Source organism: Centruroides sculpturatus, unplaced genomic scaffold, assembly GCF_000671375.1.
Source record: "Centruroides sculpturatus isolate CEXI.00-Female unplaced genomic scaffold, Cexi_2.0 scaffold807, whole genome shotgun sequence".
NCBI classification, from domain to species: domain Eukaryota; kingdom Metazoa; phylum Arthropoda; class Arachnida; order Scorpiones; family Buthidae; genus Centruroides; species Centruroides sculpturatus.
In genome coordinates, this window is record NW_019384926.1 from 284,221 (window position 1) to 301,565 (window position 17,345).

The window sequence follows — 17,345 nt, forward strand, 5'->3', positions numbered from 1 at the left end:
GCCGAACGTCAAACACTGCACAGTTTTTTTTCTTATTTTTTTCTTTTTGCTAACGATAAAGGTGGATATTCTTCGGTTGTTAGTCCGAGTCGACACTAAACTAACTTTGTCCGATTTTTGGGATCCACTTGTACAAGGAAAGACAATCTATCGCCTGGCTGCACACACATTGTTAATTACGTGTAAGTACACTTTAATGGCGACGGTGATTACCGAGGAGCAACACCGGAGATTTATTTTTGGGATATCTACATGACGTCCACTTTTTTAAAAAATCGTCGAGAAAAAGTCAAAGATGCTTCTACTGTCTAGCGGCTCTAAATGACTTTTTAATTGAAACAAATTGAGAAATAATAATCCCGTCGTAGGTCGATTAATCGATGTCGAGTATATGGAAACAAGATGGCGGGGAGCACCATTTAAATATATTCCCGATGGTCGATGATTGATTCGCTGCCTTCCCGACTTAAAATACGTGAAACAAATTTAAATTCCCCGAGTTGTGAAGTTAAGCTCTAGAAATATCTATAAGTGCTCTCTCTCTCTCTCGCTCTTCCTTCCTCGTGTTTTAACTTTTTGTTTTGGCAACTAATGCCAATTTTCTCTAGCTAATAAAATGGAAAGAGTAATAGCGTCTTACTTTTTCGTGTATCTAAAAAGCTTCACCGAGTCTTGATGAATGGTCCTTTTCGGAGACTCCACCCCGTAGGATGAAAAATGTGACCTTAGACTTACATTCAAGGTTGTTTAGCATCATTACCGGAACCATTAGGATGACACTAACATTGATGTGTTCTTGTAGGTACCGAAGGTAGCGGGACATCGCCTGGAGTCTATCTGAGGGACGACCCCGTTTTTGGCACCCAACTAATGAACCATAGCGAATTAAGAGCACCTACAGCCGAGAAAGCCGCTTATTTATTGGATGCTGCCCTAGCGTCCAGAAGTACAGGTAAGTGTTTTGCTCCTCTTGATGGATTTGTTTGCAACTTCATTTATCAACTGACCGTTTATTTAATGAATTTTTATGAGATTTAAAAAAAATTACGATTTATCACGGATTTAAACCAATCAATCAGAGTCTTAACTAAGATCTCCAATAACATTTTACAATAAAAAGAATTCAAACAGCTTCGACAATCTCAAATTACTGCTACACATATTAATTAATTACAGCGTTCGAGAACCAATCATTTATAGTTACGCATCCAGCTTTAACCATTTCCATAAAGGATCATTCGATTGCAATTTCAGTTTTCATCGCTTCCACAACTTAATTATAACTGACAATGTATTCTCCCCAAACATTTCGAGTTCTGTTAATGCAACCAACAACATATATGACAAACATGACTTATTAAATCACCGACTCCTGTATGTTTATCTTTTCTCGAAAACCCATTGTTTAGTATGACTAGCAATAGGATATTGAGATGGCCAAGCACAAGTGCTATGTCAACACTGTTTGTGGTAATATCTGTTGCAGATGTGACTGACGAAGGACGAAATTCGCACTTTCTCTTCACTCTGCACGTCTACCAATACAGAGTAGAGAAGAGTGGAAAAGGAGGAGGTAAGTCTCTATTCATTCTTTTTTTTTAAATTTAAATATAGTTATTCTGCTCCCCCTGCAACTTTGTAAACGGTTCTCAAACTTTCATATTCTTAATGACATTTCATTTTTTTTTCGAGCTTTTATCTGATTTACAACAACAGATAATTAATGACTTCATTTAAAAAGATTAGAGATCAATATTTCATAGATCGTTTGGGAATATATGATGCTTTATGGCTCCCTTTTTCTTTGAAATAAAAATTGTCTAGCATAAATTCTTTATCCAGGACAAGATTTTTCGTCCATTACTTATCAGGTGTAGGTGATATTTCACAAATAGGGTGAAAAGATGAATTGCTAGGTAGACTATGTCGAAAAAGATATGAATGCAAAGCGAGATCGTAAAAAGTTTAAGTAGGTAAGAAGATAAAGATAAATGGATAATACCAAGAGGGACGAGATGAGATGGAGCAGGGACGTGAATAAGATTAAGATTGCATCAGATTTGTATAGTTGGAGACTTTAAAACGCTTCGAAAATTTTATCGAGAATCATTAATGATCACGAGTAGATATTTTATTTCGAGAAAATCGTCTTAATAAACTTTTCCTTATCAGAGTATATCTGAATGGTTTTAATAATTACAAAACCAATGGAAAATTTGAAGGAAAAAAAATATCTTAAAGAGCATCTAGATATTTCGTTAATTAAATTATTAAAATTTCCGCTTTCGAATTAAATTTTAAACAAATCTAATAAATTGCACTTATTAAAAATATTTTTTCCTAATTAAGTTGGATATAGAAAAAAAAATTAATTTATGAAATTATAATGCAATATCTTTATTTAAGTTGCTGGAGGTAGGAGTCGACTTCATCTCTTCGATTTGGGGAGTTGCGAAAAGCACTCCAGACCCAGAGATGGCACTTGTCTGTCTTTGTCTGCATTGGGAAATGTCATCTTGGCTCTGTTCAATGGTCATAAGCACGTGCCTTACAAGTAAGTACCTTCTCCTAATGTTTCTTTTTTAATTAAATTGCAAAGACGACAAAGATGACGGTTGTAGGAAAGGATAGAGGTTTCTTCCAGCTTACCAGAGGATGGTATGCGAAAATCGATCGTCACTCTGACTTTAAATTAGGATAAATTATCTGTTAGTATTAATTGTCCGACTAAAGCTTCTATTGGTTTGTAATTGAGTAGAGTCCGAATTATAATTTGGCATCGTTTTAAAAGTCATCTCTCTTACATTTCCTCCGCACATTTAACAACCGAACCGATCTTTCCAGACAAAAACCCTTAAATTCGCTTTTTAACCGCGCATTGTCTGCTTGTAACATTATCCCAGAGCACTTCAGACAGCACCATTTTTTTTCTTTTCTTGTACGGTAGTCTCATCCCTCTCTATCCCGGACGCGCTCTGCATTATCGTGTTTAATTTCTTCAAGGGAATAAGCAGCAGGTCATAAAACTGGAACTATCACGTGGCTATATTGCATTCTTGTCATACACCGCTTTACCTGACAGTTTCCTTTAATAGAAACTACATTTAATTACCTCTCCACTCAACGGTATTAATGCTTTGGTACGGACCTACGACTTGAAACTATCCAAGCAAAAATAATACTTTCGTACAAATAATATTTTATGTCGCTACATAATGTTTGTTATGACGTTTGTTAGCGTTGTATTCAAAGATTTATTACACGAGTTTTGTACGGGGTAGATCCTTAAAGTAAAAACGTTAATGTCTTAAAGCCACAGTTTTCGGTGAAATGTTTTAAATTAAAAGCAAGAAAAACTAAATAAATCCTAAGCTGAGAATTTTAAAAATTCCTTAATTTTTTCTTACTATCTGCGACTGTAAGACTGATAGTAAAATATGGAGTTTGGAAATGGGAGATTTGACTTATAAGGCAAAAATCTCCTGTTTCCAACACAATCGGGATATTTTTCACGAAGAGCGCTTCCGCCAAACAAGATAAATATTAGGAGTATTTACTACACAATGCACGTATAAGTAACTGTGAATGAAAGTATTGTGTTGTTATTTCCCCAGAGACAGTAAACTGACCCAGCTTTTGAGAGAAGCCATGGGGAGTCTGACGTGTAGAGCTGCCATGATTGCCCATGTGTCCGCAGCCCCAACTCGATATTCAGAGACGCTCGCCACCATTCAATTCGCAGCCAGAATACATCGTATGAGGAGAAAGAAGTTGAAAGTAAGTAATATTATATTGCATTTTATATCTCATATTTTAAGGTAATATATTCTATCATATTCTTCTATAGTATTCTCTCGTATATACAAATATGGCTCAAAACTTGAAATATGCACAATATATAAATGTAAAAGTAAACGAAATGTTGCTCTGTTATAATTGAGATGTAAAATAAATCTTCGAATTTGTTCCAACAGATTTTTAAGAAATTTGATTTATTAAGAGAAAGTTTTCGAAAATGCTTCCTATCATGTGATTCATGTTTTTTATTTCCAAGATAAATTATTGTCCTAACTTCATAAATCTGTTGTTATTTCGTGTGTTTCTAGATTTTATCGAATGTCTACTCTATCGTGGATGGATATAATTTGATCCGAGCAAATTGCTGAATTCGGTAGTGATTAATTATCCTTCGAGGATCTAGGATCATTTTAAATTGGAGTATCTACTATCGAATGCTTGAGTGTTTCTGCTCTATTCAAATTAGCAGTAAATGTCAAACAAAAACCTCATTTTTGATGTCTATTTAATTAGTATTTTAATTAGAATTTCTTTACTGTTAATGAATTCTGATTTTAACTAAAAATTAACTGTTAATCACTTTAATTTTGGTTCGCTACACGAGCTCGACCTCGAGTTAATTTCTTGCCGACCATATTAAGTTTAAGCTTTTTGAATGTGGGAACTTAAGAAATGCAATAAATTTATACCACTACACACGCCGAACTGTGTATTTTAAGAAAGCCTTACTAGAACAAACACGCTCTTTATTTTACTTTAAATTGCGAAGAATTACAACACAATGCTTATAATTTAAAACTTTAGAAATTCATTCGTTTCACGGTTTTGAAGTTTAGTTGATGGGTTAAGTCATAAATGACACCGTACGTAGGATTAAATCCAAGGCTTTTATGGGATTCATTCATATCCCAAAGGAATATTAAATGAGTACGAGTTATGAATTATAAATTATAATTATGAATTATAACTAAAATTATATTCAACATGTACATATTCTACAGAATATAAAACTTTAAATACTTAGAAGAAAAGAATGATTTGTTTTACTTGTATTTCATATTTTAAAATATGCATAAATTCTTGTATGTTTGCAATGATAACATTTAAATTCGCATTCTGATAAAATAATGAATTTTTATTGTGATGAAACATTTGAACGAATCCTCTGCCAAAACAAAATTTGTATCTCGTCTATCAGCGGTTTCTAGGACATACAATACCATCAATCAAAAACAATGTGTCCGTTCTCTATAGGCATATTTATAAGACAGATCGTTTATTTGATCGATATGTTTGCCTGAATCAAACTGCCTACAAATTTAGTTCCGCGCAAAACTAATATCTACAAGAATTTAACACAGTAGTAATTAAAAATAATTTTTAAAAGATAAAATAAATATTAAACAAAAACATATTTGCATGTTTTCAGTATTCTGGTGCGGCTACTGGTGATAGTTTGGACGATAAAGTATGTCGACCCTATATTAGAATGCAAGCTGTGAGTGAAGATGGAATCAAATCTGGTAGTAGTGATCCTGATTATACATCGAGTAGCGAACAATCTTGTGATACGGTCATATACCTAGGAAACGGGGGAGTGCCATTAAGTGATCGTGAGGTGACGGATAACGAAGGGCCACCTGTGTCCTTACCAATAACGTCCAAGATGATGAAGACAAAACTTATCGAAACGGAAACACATCGGCAACATCAATCGATAAAAAATCAGGAAGACACATCCACAAATAAGTCCGCTGCTAATTCATCTCCATCAAAACAACAAAGTAACACTAATCAAAATAGAGCTGGAACTAACAAAAACGTCGCCGTCAACAAACAATCATTTCAAGCAAGTAATGTTCAAGATGCAGAACAAAGTAACACATTATCAAAAGGAACTCCCAACCAAAATACCAGGAAATCAAGTGCCAAGCATCGTCCTAATCCAACAGCCAAACAAGACGGCAGCACTCAACCAGCTGAACAGAAAACTGCAACGAAAGATTCCACCAAACCTCAAAGCGATGAACTGTGGATAGATGGTCCGAGGTTTACTAAACCAAAATTTGATTCACGAACTCTACATCAGTTGCAAAAAGAACAATGGGTCGATGGTCCCGGTATGTATGGTTACATGGACGATCATAAACAGAATATGATCAGAAGATGGGTGGAAGAACATTCTCATCATATCGGAAAACAACAAAAAGAAGTATGGATAGATTTTCCAAAATCTGCTAAAGTTCCTCAAACTGTTTCTGAAAGCGGCGATGTAAGCAAGTGTAAATCAGGTGATAGTGTAGATACAATGAGGCCAAGGCATCAGGATGGGCAAAAAGATCAAAGACATCATAGAACGTGTTCTGAGCCGGATGTTACGGCTACGGTTCACTATACTGAAGGAGATGATGACAGTGCTAGCAATTCAGCCGATGTCGATGAGACAGACAATGAAGAGAACACAGAACTAAGCGCTTACGACGCGGAATTATCTGATCTTTGCATAAGTCATCAATATGAACCTCAGGATATAGAAGCTGCTTTACAAAAAGCTCAGATTTTGTTAGAATATGTCCAAAATGAGGGTGAACATGCTCTAGAAACCATAGAGGTATCAGAACCACACGAACCCGTTCCTACGCAGGATTCTTGTCTCCAAGTCACCGAAGAAGATATTTTTGCAGCGTGTGGATATCAGGAAATCGAAAATCCCCTCCCCGAAGTTGATCAAGAGAGTTGCGAGGACAGACATCATCCATTAAGAATATTAAGCGAAGAAGATTTAAACTTGCCATCTTCATTTACTGATTCTGTAAGTATTGATTTCGAACGAATGTCAGATAAATGGAGATTATTAAGGGAAATTCACGCTCGTAGAGAGAAAAAATTAGAAAGTAAGGCATTTGATGAATTGAATATGGCTGTGAGAAGCGATCTTTTAACAGAAAGATTACAAAGGTTAGCACATTTTCATGATCTCCCTCCGCAAATAAATTCAAGAGCGCACGAAACCAAGAGTGGTGCATCATCACCATCCAGCCAACCAACCAATTTACCAGTTCGCTCTACGCGATTAACTCTCTCAGAAATGCTTTATGGTAGCCACAGCGGAGAGGAATATGCCGAAAGTGATAACAACAGTATTCATAGTGAACCAGCTGATTTAGATTTCGATAAATACGACTATAAATTCAATATAAAACCTATGAATGGTTTAAAATTAGAAGCGTTTTATAACAAGATCCATAAAGTTCCAGCATTTCTTGAACATCATATTAAACCTATCCAAGCAGTTTCTCCAACCTTAAATTCGTCGAGATTTAATCTTCAAAAAGATGGAAACAAAAGTGATTATGCCCAATTGTCTTCTTTGCGGACATTGCATAGAACTGATGAGAACCACGACCATGGAAGAGAAAGTCCGTTTTCTAATCGTCTCACTTCACTAAGACATCCCGACGGTTCTTCTAATCCCAACCTCAATAAACATCCATCAATGTCTCAACTGTCATCTGAACAATCTTCTGGCAATAATTTGTTGAAATCCTCAACGTCAGATTTACGATCTCCTGGAAATGGTTCCAGTAATTCAGAAAGTGAAGAGGTGAGAGGTAATCTCCACAGAGAAATGTCCATAAATCTACATATTAACCCATTATCTCCTGATGCTTTAAAAGAAGATTTGGCTTTATACTGTGATAAAGAACTGGATACTAGTCAGACGGGTATGGCAAAATCTCTCAAATTATCTAGGTTAAAATTATCTGGATCTAGTCCTGAGAAAGGATCTAAAACAGATAATTCAAAAAATGGAAAATCACCTGGAAAACTACCTCAAAAATCTAGTCTTAACAATAGTAACAATAAATTAACGAAACAACAAAGTTGGGATTCTGGAGGAATTATCAAAAATGCTCGGTTGACCAATAGTAAATTAGCACCACACTCTAGCCCTACAAGTAGTTCTTCTGGGACATTAACTTGTTGTTCTGTGAAACCAAAAGACAGATCAGCTTCAACCAAGCACAAACATATTAAAGAAGGACGATGTGAAAGAACCTACCGAGCAGGAAGAGAGATGGCAAGGAGTGCTTCTTCACAAAGCAATGCTCTTAGAGAACGAGAAACTGCAATTTTGGATACATCTGATGATCAAATCCTTAGCAGCAAAATATCTTCACCGAGCAGTCTTCCATCCCCATATTTAAAGGTTACTAGAGCTCAAGTAGTACCTCATTCCAGTAGTGATACAAGTTCTGACATGTTAGATACAGAACAGTTGCTAGTAAAATGTACTAAAGTTCAACAATGTTCTGGAACTAGCAGTGGTTATGAAAGTATGATGAGAGACAGTGAAGGTACACCTCTTTCATCTTCTAGTCAAGAATCTGGCATAGAAGATAATAGAGATGGGGAAATAAGTGGGAGAAAAGGATCCAGAAAAAAAGGTCAAAGTAAGTAAAACAAATTAAATTTATATAACAATAAAATTGAACAGATGTATATTTAATGTGTTACTTTAGATTCTGGTCGACGCAGTCAATCTGTACCTGCTCCCTCACCCACCTCACCAGCAAGATGCCCCCATGCACCCCATACTGTCAATCAACAGCCAGTTCCTCTCCGTGTAGCACACATTCAAAGGTGGAATGGTAGAGTAAGAAAATCAGATGAAGAAGTGTGTTGCACTGGATTGTTATGTTGCAGGTTAATGGATTTTTATTGAGTATTAATGTTGACAACTGTCCTTTTGAATCCCCAATTGTCTATCTTATCCTGCAAAGTTTCAAATCATTGTTGCTCTTCAAATGTCTCGTTTGAATATAAAAATTTGTAATACAGTCAGCTGCATCAATTAAATGTAGAGCTCTAAATGGTGAGTTTTCTAATTTGATTTCTGTATTTATAAATTTATAAAATTACATTCATTATAATTATAATATTAAAGATAGTATTTTGCCATTTTCAGGTAGCAGGAAAAAATTTATGGAATTCTGCTAACTTAGTAGCTCAAAAATCATAAATGAAAATGTACAGTTCCAACCAATGTACCTACTGTTGTGTGTCTCTGTGATCCACAAGTTTGAGGATTTATAGTTCTCTAATCCTAAGAAGTCATCCATCTTCCTGGTGTGGTTTTTCACACTTTTCCTTTTTAACCAGAACAATTTTGAGAGTTTTTATTTCTACAACTTTTTAATTAAATGAACAAAACTTTTTTCTAAAATCATTATATTGTTAAAACATATGCAGGGTAAAAAAGCTACACATCTGTAGATCAAAGTTAGTTGAATTCACAGAAAAGAATTTTTGTAAAGTATCCTGTGGTATTTATTTATTTAAGAAAAAATTTGTATATTATGGAACAAAAGCATTTGGCAGATGTGGGCACCAGTGCCTTTAATAATTATTATAGGATTGAATATGTACAAACTTGTACAAAAATATATTACTTAGTTTTGTAATTAAATATGCCAAGTGCTTACAGTATTACTGGTAATCATATTATTGTTGGTTCAGTTTTCCACATCACCATTGGTATATAGTTCATATAAAGATTTTGTTGTTGCAATCACAATTGAAATCATCTTTAAATAAAAAATTTATTGTGAAATACAGGACTTAGTAATTAGTAAACATTTGATTTAATTATATTTATATAATTTTTAATTTTACATTAATATTTACAAATATATTACATAAAAAAAATACTAATATATTAATTATTATAGTTTTGGAAGATGCTTAAAATTAATTTTTTTATCAAAAAACCACATAAGTGCAAATAGCAATGATACTGGTCTTGGAACCATTTCATCATAAATCAACTGATGTGCCTCTGATAAAGGCAATTCAATTACTTCGATATACTCTCCCTCCTGACTGTTTCCACCTCCCTGGTGAGTTTTCATAGCATTTGTCACTTCAGCATAAAACAATGTTTGCAGTGAACCAGTAATCCCTACTCCAGATCTGCAAATAAAAATATTAATTCATGCATTTGTATATCTTATATACATTAATATTTAATAGAATATTGATAAACTTAAATTTTATTTAAAAATTTAGAAATAGTTTTGATAAAAACAAATTATTATATTGTATCAATTTTATTAAGAAAGCTAAAAAAATGAAAATCATTTATCAATTTTTAAAATTTTATCTATGATTTTCAGCAGAAAGTTTTAATTTACTTCCTTTTTAATTTAAGAGAATATTGTAAAAAAATAGATTTTTTTTAATTACATATATTTTTTTTTATTGATTTATATAACCCAGAACATTTCGTTCTATGACAATTTGACCAGAATTTTTCTTACCTAAATGATGTAATTTTTTCTATGTTTGATAATGGCACATCAAAACCACACTCTTCCCACATTTCTTCTTTTACAATTTCTTCTAAAGACTGGTCTTTATCTACAATACCAGCACATAACTCTAATGTCACGCCAAGTGTTCCAGGATATTTTTTTGTATCAATGAGATCTTTACATTCATCAAGAGGTATTCCTCTGTAATAAACAGCTGTTCAACATTAAGAATACACATTAATTCATTATCCATTAATTCTAAAATTTTTTATTTATTTATTTTAAGAATTTCGAAAATTATTTGTCACATTTAAATTATTTCAATTATAAAATCAGTATAATTAATTTTTTAAGAAAAAAAATTTTATAATCTTATTATCTATTAATTTATTAAATCTAAAGATAATTAGATAAATATTAATGTAAAAATAAACCTGTTTTGATTTAAATATTTGTTTAATTTCAAATCTATTAAATGTACATTTATAACCTCAAATAACTCAGTTTAAAATTTATTTTGAAAGCTTTTAAACAAAATTTATAATATTTTTTGGTATGTTGGAAAACTAGAAATGAATACAATTTTCTATTAAAAAAAATGTATTAACTTTTATCTGAAAGGAATGATGTAAGTTATTTTGAAAACAAACTGTCTGTTCAAATTATTAATTGAATACAAGATATTGTATGTCATGTGTACAAAACTCTAATCACAAATAAAAGCATTCCAGAATTACACCACATACCACTGCATACATCAGTAGCACAGACAGAAAAACCCTCCACAGGGAGATTGATCATTTGGATCCTTGATAAAAGTCAGCTGAACATTGTGCTGGGTTATCGGTTGCTATAGTAACCAACCTGGCAAAATTCCCTTGGCTGTTCTGAGATGTACTGCATTTTTATAGCAAATGTCTTTTTACAGTTGCTATCTGATATGTACTTTTTTTATGTATTTCCAAATGGATATGTGCAAAGTAAAATTTCATTCACCTAATACTAAAAATTAATATTTATATTCAGACAGTCTTTCTAAACAACAAAATATAAGGGATAGAATTATGTAATTATCCTTTTATATAATTACAAATTAATAAATTACCTGGTCGGAACTGCTTGACAAAGACTAAACTTTTCTTATCAATATTGAATATAACAACAGCCACACTGAAAAATTTAATTTAAAATTTGTTGTTAAAAATTAAAGAAATAAATAAATCTTAAATTACATTCTTTAAATTTTCTATACCACTACTGATATATGTATTTTTAATAACAAAAAGTTTTCACACAGTTTGATGAAAGCACAGTAAACATACTTGTTTCATGCATAATACATTACATTCAACTCAATTTATTTTAATGGCAAATTTATAAAACACAGTTATTTACTTATGCAACATGCATTTAAAATTCTCATTTATTTTCAATAATACTGTGTATACAATATAAATTTATTATCAATTTTTGAAAACTTCAATTTTTTAAATAATATTTCTTGAAACAATTTACCATAGAAGAAAATTTATAAACCACATTAAAAGAAAGAAAAGTTTTTTTTTTTTATATTTTAACATGGTTTAAAAGCAATACTATACTTTCTTAATATAAATGTCAATTAAACATCAATGTATATACATATACAGGAAGATAGCCACATGGAAATGTTTCCCATAATATGGTTCTTTCACTCTCCACTACTCCCAACTTGAGTTTAAAAGTAAACAATATTTAAAAAAAAATGTCTCAAGCAGTTGACCATTGGATGAAATAAAAAGACAAGCACATCAGAGTTAAATACAGCCAACCCTCCTATAACACTGTTGGTAATTCCATTTTATAAGAATTCCATGTTGTATGACTCACTTAGATTTTAAAAGTATGTGAGATGTTCACAGCCCAGCACATGTATTTGTAAAATCTGAGTGACTCGTACAACATGGAATTCTTATAAAATGGAATTATCAACAGTGTTATAGGGGGTTGTGGGTGTTCATGTAGTCTATTACATGAACACCCACACCCACAAGGTCAAGAATAAACTTTAATACTTGTTCTTGTTCAGCCTTTTCTTTTTGTTTTAATGAGTATTTCATGAATATCATTGGTTTGCATGTAGCTTGCATATGACAAGCAAGGAGCGAACATATCAGTAAGGCAGCTTCTCTTCTTAAACAATAATGTGTTACTAGTGATTGTGGGCTATTGCAATTTTACAGTAACCTACCTATCTATGCTAATACTATGCAAGCCATTAGTTATGTGGATAACCCACACTCAAATTTCTGGCTACATTCCTGCAGGAGTATGCAGGGTGTGCAGAGTATAGCTACACCCCTTCTGAGAGTTTTCCCAAGTAAAGCTCAGGTACTAAAAAAATTTTATAAGACATATGGCATATTGTTTCCTTTCTGCACTCCTCTAAAGATTTTTGCATCCACTATTGCATATCTCATAAGCTAAAACTCAAAGTTATAACAGCAATGCAAAATATTTTTAGTAATTATACAATAATAAATAATAATTTTCAATAACACACAAAATTTAAATCAATTATTAAAGTAACAATTTAAATTATATAAGCAACTATCAGATGAGCCTGACATTGTTTGGGCAAAAAATCACAACAGCAAAGATTAAGATTATTAGATTATTTTGTACTTCTAACCCTTCTATTCTATTATATTACAGTAGAGCGTCGTTTATCCGAAAGCTGGTTATCCGAAACGTCTGTTATCCGAAAGCATTCCAGTCGGCAAATTTAAATTTTCGCTAGTGCTGTGGCGGCTATTCCTTGGGTTACTCAAATATTTTACGTTTTTGATACTAAATTAACATCTGAAGTATAATTTTTTATTGTTTTTATATTTTTCAATATATTTATTTTGTTTGTATAAAATAAAAAAATAATTTTTAACAATACAATAGTCTTCGTTAGGCTTAACATCGACGAAAATTCAACGCGAAGCGACACGCAACGGAGAAAAATTTTCAACGTGGGATAAATTAATATATTTTTTCGTACATGATTCGTTATCCGAAAAATAAGTTATCCGAACCACCCTAGTCCCCAATTGATTCGGATAAACGACGCTCTACTGTATAGTATTTGGTTTATATTTACAAATGTTATCTTACATAAGAGTTTATTACATCAAGTGCTTAAATACTATAATATAACAAACATTAAAATGAAAACCATGTAAAGAGTTTGTTTATTTTAGCCTACCATGGTCATATTTATCATGATACTCGGATGGTATGAAATGGTACAATTTCATGGGTCAAGTAGACACCAATTGAAAATACAATATCTTAAATTCTTTAAAATATATTTCTTTTTACTTAATGTTAACTCTAAGAAACTGTACCATTCACAGCCAAATATCAAATGATAATCTTTCAAATTTCACAAAAAATGGACCAAATGTTTAAACTCAGCAACCTCGAAAATCACTTAAAACATATATTGTGTTTGCCAGTAACCTCATATTATGTAATTTTCCTATTTCAATGCCACCATACCTCTGGTCTGATAGAAAGAAGGGACTGTTGTGGTAGGAGGTTGAAGTAATTGGACCGAAAGTAGTCGTCGACCTCCTGGAAGAGAGGATGGTCAATGACTGCTAATTAATACTGGTCTATTATTAATATTTGAAAAGTGTTCTGTATTAGATAGGTTGTGATGGTCATGCATGTGATCAAAGTTGCTAATCTTAACTTCATATAAAATTTGTTTAAATAAAAAAATGCTAGAATAATTTGTTTTATGTGATAATAAAGTACCCTGTATTTAAATTTTAGCAACATATTGTATGTTCTCATAAATATTGCATTTATAGAAAAGTTATTGGGCTGCAATTTGAAAAAAACTGTTGTTGAAATTTATAAGTCTACAACTAAGGACGAACAGACAGACAGAGACATTTCTGTCTCTCTGTTAATCTCAAGAAAGGAGTTAGATGAAAGTTGAGATCAGATGTGGAAGGCTTAGGGACAGGAGGCCCAGATTAACTATATACAAACTTCTGGTTTGGAACAGAAGTCACATTACTTTGATTCAAAATTTCTCCCGAAACGAAGTAAGATAAATGATCGGCATGACTCTATTTCTAACAGGAAAAGTATGAAGTACAGTGGCAAGACCACCACTAAAAGAATAGAGAACATTTTGACAATGTCACAATAAATAATTGCTCATCAGAATTAATTGGTTTATTTGGTTACGGCAATAAGACATGTGAGCATAAAAGTCTTCCTGGGACGTATCTACTGAGGGGATGCATCCTAGGAAGACTTTTATGGGAAGCTGGATCCTATTTAGGAAAATGTGAAGAAAACCCAGAAACTCCATGGATTACAGCATGGCCAACAGGTTGGCCATGCTGTAATCCATGACTAATTACTAGAGTTCGGTGGTTTTATGCACTTGGCTACTGGAGGGCACTTACTAGAATTAAAAAAGTTCCATTCAGAAATGAAAAAATCCAAGTCGTTAGATGTGGAAAATTAAATACTTATATACTTACTATAGACTTTTCACAGGGTAACACTTTCAATTCCGCACAGGCAATTTGTGTTACAGTACTTCAGTGAATATAATATATATATTTTTTAAATTATATTTTTTTTTTTATAAGAATTATATTTAGTTTATTATTTTATTAAGTTTTTACCAATAGATAGCACTACATGTAAACCATTAAAAGTTAATTGATTTACAGAAATTCAATAGATATTTTTGGGTGGAATGTATGTCATTATCTAAGTTAGAAGTATGTAAACATAACTGCTGAGTTTCATAACAATTGGTTGAATGGCCAATGTGTGTATAGCAAACAAACAAACAAAGAAACATCCTCATTTATATATATATATATAAAATAAATGAGGATGTTTCTTTGTTTGTTCGCTATACACACCTTGTTTCTTTGTAACAATTTTTTTCCAAATTAACAATATATATATATATATATATCTATATATTTCCTGAAAAAGTACACTACATTTTTAGGCATCTTATTCATGTGCAATGAGGATTTATTCAATATTTTTAATAGTAACTATTTTTCTTTGTATTTCGTTCATCAAAAATATAAATTCTACTTTATTGAATTTTATAAGTAAAAAAGAAGCTATTGAAAGTGCAAGCAGTTTTTCCAGTTCTAATTATCTAAAATACCTCCCTAACTCTTAGTTTTTTAATACTTATCTATTAAGTTTAAAAAACTGGCATAATTTCTAATAATTTTTTCAGATAAAAATTAATAAAATCTAACAATAATAAGAAGAATGAATTATAAACATTCAAACTTTAAGGATAACAAATTAGGGGGAGGAAAATAGTTTGAAAGTTTGATTAGAAAATTTTCTGTCTTTTATAAAAATTTACAATCAAATTTCAAAATATAATTTATTATTTTTAATTTTTGGAATATTTTATTTCATTATAAAACAAATGGCAATTCTGAAAGTAAATTATTTTTGGTTATTGAATATAAGAATTGAAAATGAATGGATTATTGAATAAGAATTCTTATATTCAATAACCCATTCATTTCCCAATCTATTCTATCATAGCAATGGCTTCACATTAATGGGTATAGCATGTTTACACATCTTTTTATTTTGATAAGAATCTTAACTCCACCATGTTCATATACACCATTTGGTTCATTTTCTGGATCTTGTTCTGATTATTTTTCAATTTATTTCTCTTATATTTATTTCAAACATTTCTGTAAAATCAAACATCATTACTTTATTTAATCAAACTATCAATTGTTTTATTCATGTTAAAAAATACAAAATTAAATTAATATATATTTATTAATTACTTTTTTTAATAGAAACAGGAAGAATCCATTGCAAGTAGTATCCATATAACTTTGATGAATTTAATTTATATAAAAGTTGATATATAGATCATGCATGAAAGTAAAACTAAAAATTTTATAAGAATGATGTAGTTTGCATAATTTCTATTACAAAAATATAATAAAGACACATGAAAATAAAGATTTCAATTTCTGATGTTTGCCAACACTAAATAATTGCAATATTTTTTCCACATCTATTTTGGCCCTTTAGTACTCTCAGAATGGAAAAGTGCCTAAAATCTCAAAAAAATAAAAAAACTTTTTCTATATTATTATATAACGATATCCATATATATTAAACAAATGTCCAAAATGACCAATATAATAACTCTTAATTCAACCCAATATAATTTATCATCAGTAAGGATGTGATTTCATTAAATATAATTTTATTTGTAATTAGTTGCATTGACAAATCAAAGTTTACAATGAATAAAAAAAGCCTTAAAATAATTTCAAGCTTTTAAAATATTTTGAAATCATTAAAAAGAAAACGAAATTCCCCTAAATCCATTATAAATTAAGTGCAATAAGTTATGAGACTATGTCAATAGTTTCATTGTACACAAATAAACCCAAACTGGAAACCAAATTAATGAATACAATAATCATAAGATTCCAGCAGAATTCAATTCAATAAAACTAATGTTTTCAACCATATTTTAATAGTCATCTTCAGGTACATCTTTAGAATGAATGAATAGAACATACTTCAAAAATAGAACATTTAGGCTGTTGGTTCATTTGAACAGAGCACATGCACAAAGATTTTTTTTACAATTGGAATGAATAGAATGAATACAAATGTATTTTATGATTGATATCAAATGAGACAAATATACAGAATTATGAGGTCTGTTCAAAAAATAACCAAACTTTATTCATTCATTCTAAAGATGTACCTGAAGATGACCATTAAAATCTGGTTGAAATTGTTAGTTTTATTATATTGAATTCTGCTGAAATCTTATGGTTATTGTGTTCATTTCATTGTTTGATATTGAATAACTTTGAACATAATTTCATATATCAATAATTTGATAATACATTTGTTCATTTGAAAACCATTTTTAAGTAGATAAAAATTTATATATCTAAAATATTATCTATTCTAAACTAAAAATTACTTCATGATTGTATTGGAGATATTTCAAAATTATAAATAAAAATTGCATGTTTTGAGAAAAAAACAAAAAGCTACTCTTGAAGAACTGTAAAGAAAATTATATATTAAAAATAATACATAATGAAATAAGAATACTTTATATCTTTTATATTTGCATTAAAAATTTTTTAATACTTTTCAGGAGTAATAAATTAATGCTTGGTAAACTATATTATTATTTCTTTT

The 17,345-nt window shown here is 31.0% G+C and overlaps 2 protein-coding genes across 5 annotated transcripts in view; one reads left to right on the forward strand and one right to left on the reverse strand.

The window, feature by feature from the left end:
* Positions 1-9,267, forward strand: part of LOC111631919 (kinesin-like protein KIF26B) — a 91,275-nt gene extending 82,008 nt beyond the window's left edge. For all 4 annotated transcript variants that reach the window (XM_023376256.1, XM_023376255.1, XM_023376257.1 and 1 more), the window contains 7 exons: positions 803-952; positions 1,487-1,573; positions 2,407-2,554; positions 3,615-3,777; positions 5,228-8,252; positions 8,322-8,674; positions 8,768-9,267. In XM_023376256.1, coding sequence (XP_023232024.1) covers positions 803-952; positions 1,487-1,573; positions 2,407-2,554; positions 3,615-3,777; positions 5,228-8,252; positions 8,322-8,524 — 3,776 coding nt within the window. In that variant the 3' untranslated portion in view covers positions 8,525-8,674; positions 8,768-9,267. The remainder of the gene's footprint in view (positions 1-802; positions 953-1,486; positions 1,574-2,406; positions 2,555-3,614; positions 3,778-5,227; positions 8,253-8,321; positions 8,675-8,767) is intronic.
* A 120-nt stretch (positions 9,268-9,387) lies between these two features.
* Positions 9,388-17,345, reverse strand: part of LOC111631920 (uridine diphosphate glucose pyrophosphatase-like) — a 51,087-nt gene continuing 43,129 nt past the window's right edge. Inside the window, exons 3-5 of the mRNA XM_023376260.1 lie at positions 11,218-11,282; positions 10,119-10,326; positions 9,388-9,771 (exon numbers count right to left, since the gene is read on the reverse strand). Of these exons, the coding sequence (XP_023232028.1) occupies positions 9,525-9,771; positions 10,119-10,326; positions 11,218-11,282 (520 nt within the window). The 3' untranslated portion in view covers positions 9,388-9,524. The remainder of the gene's footprint in view (positions 9,772-10,118; positions 10,327-11,217; positions 11,283-17,345) is intronic.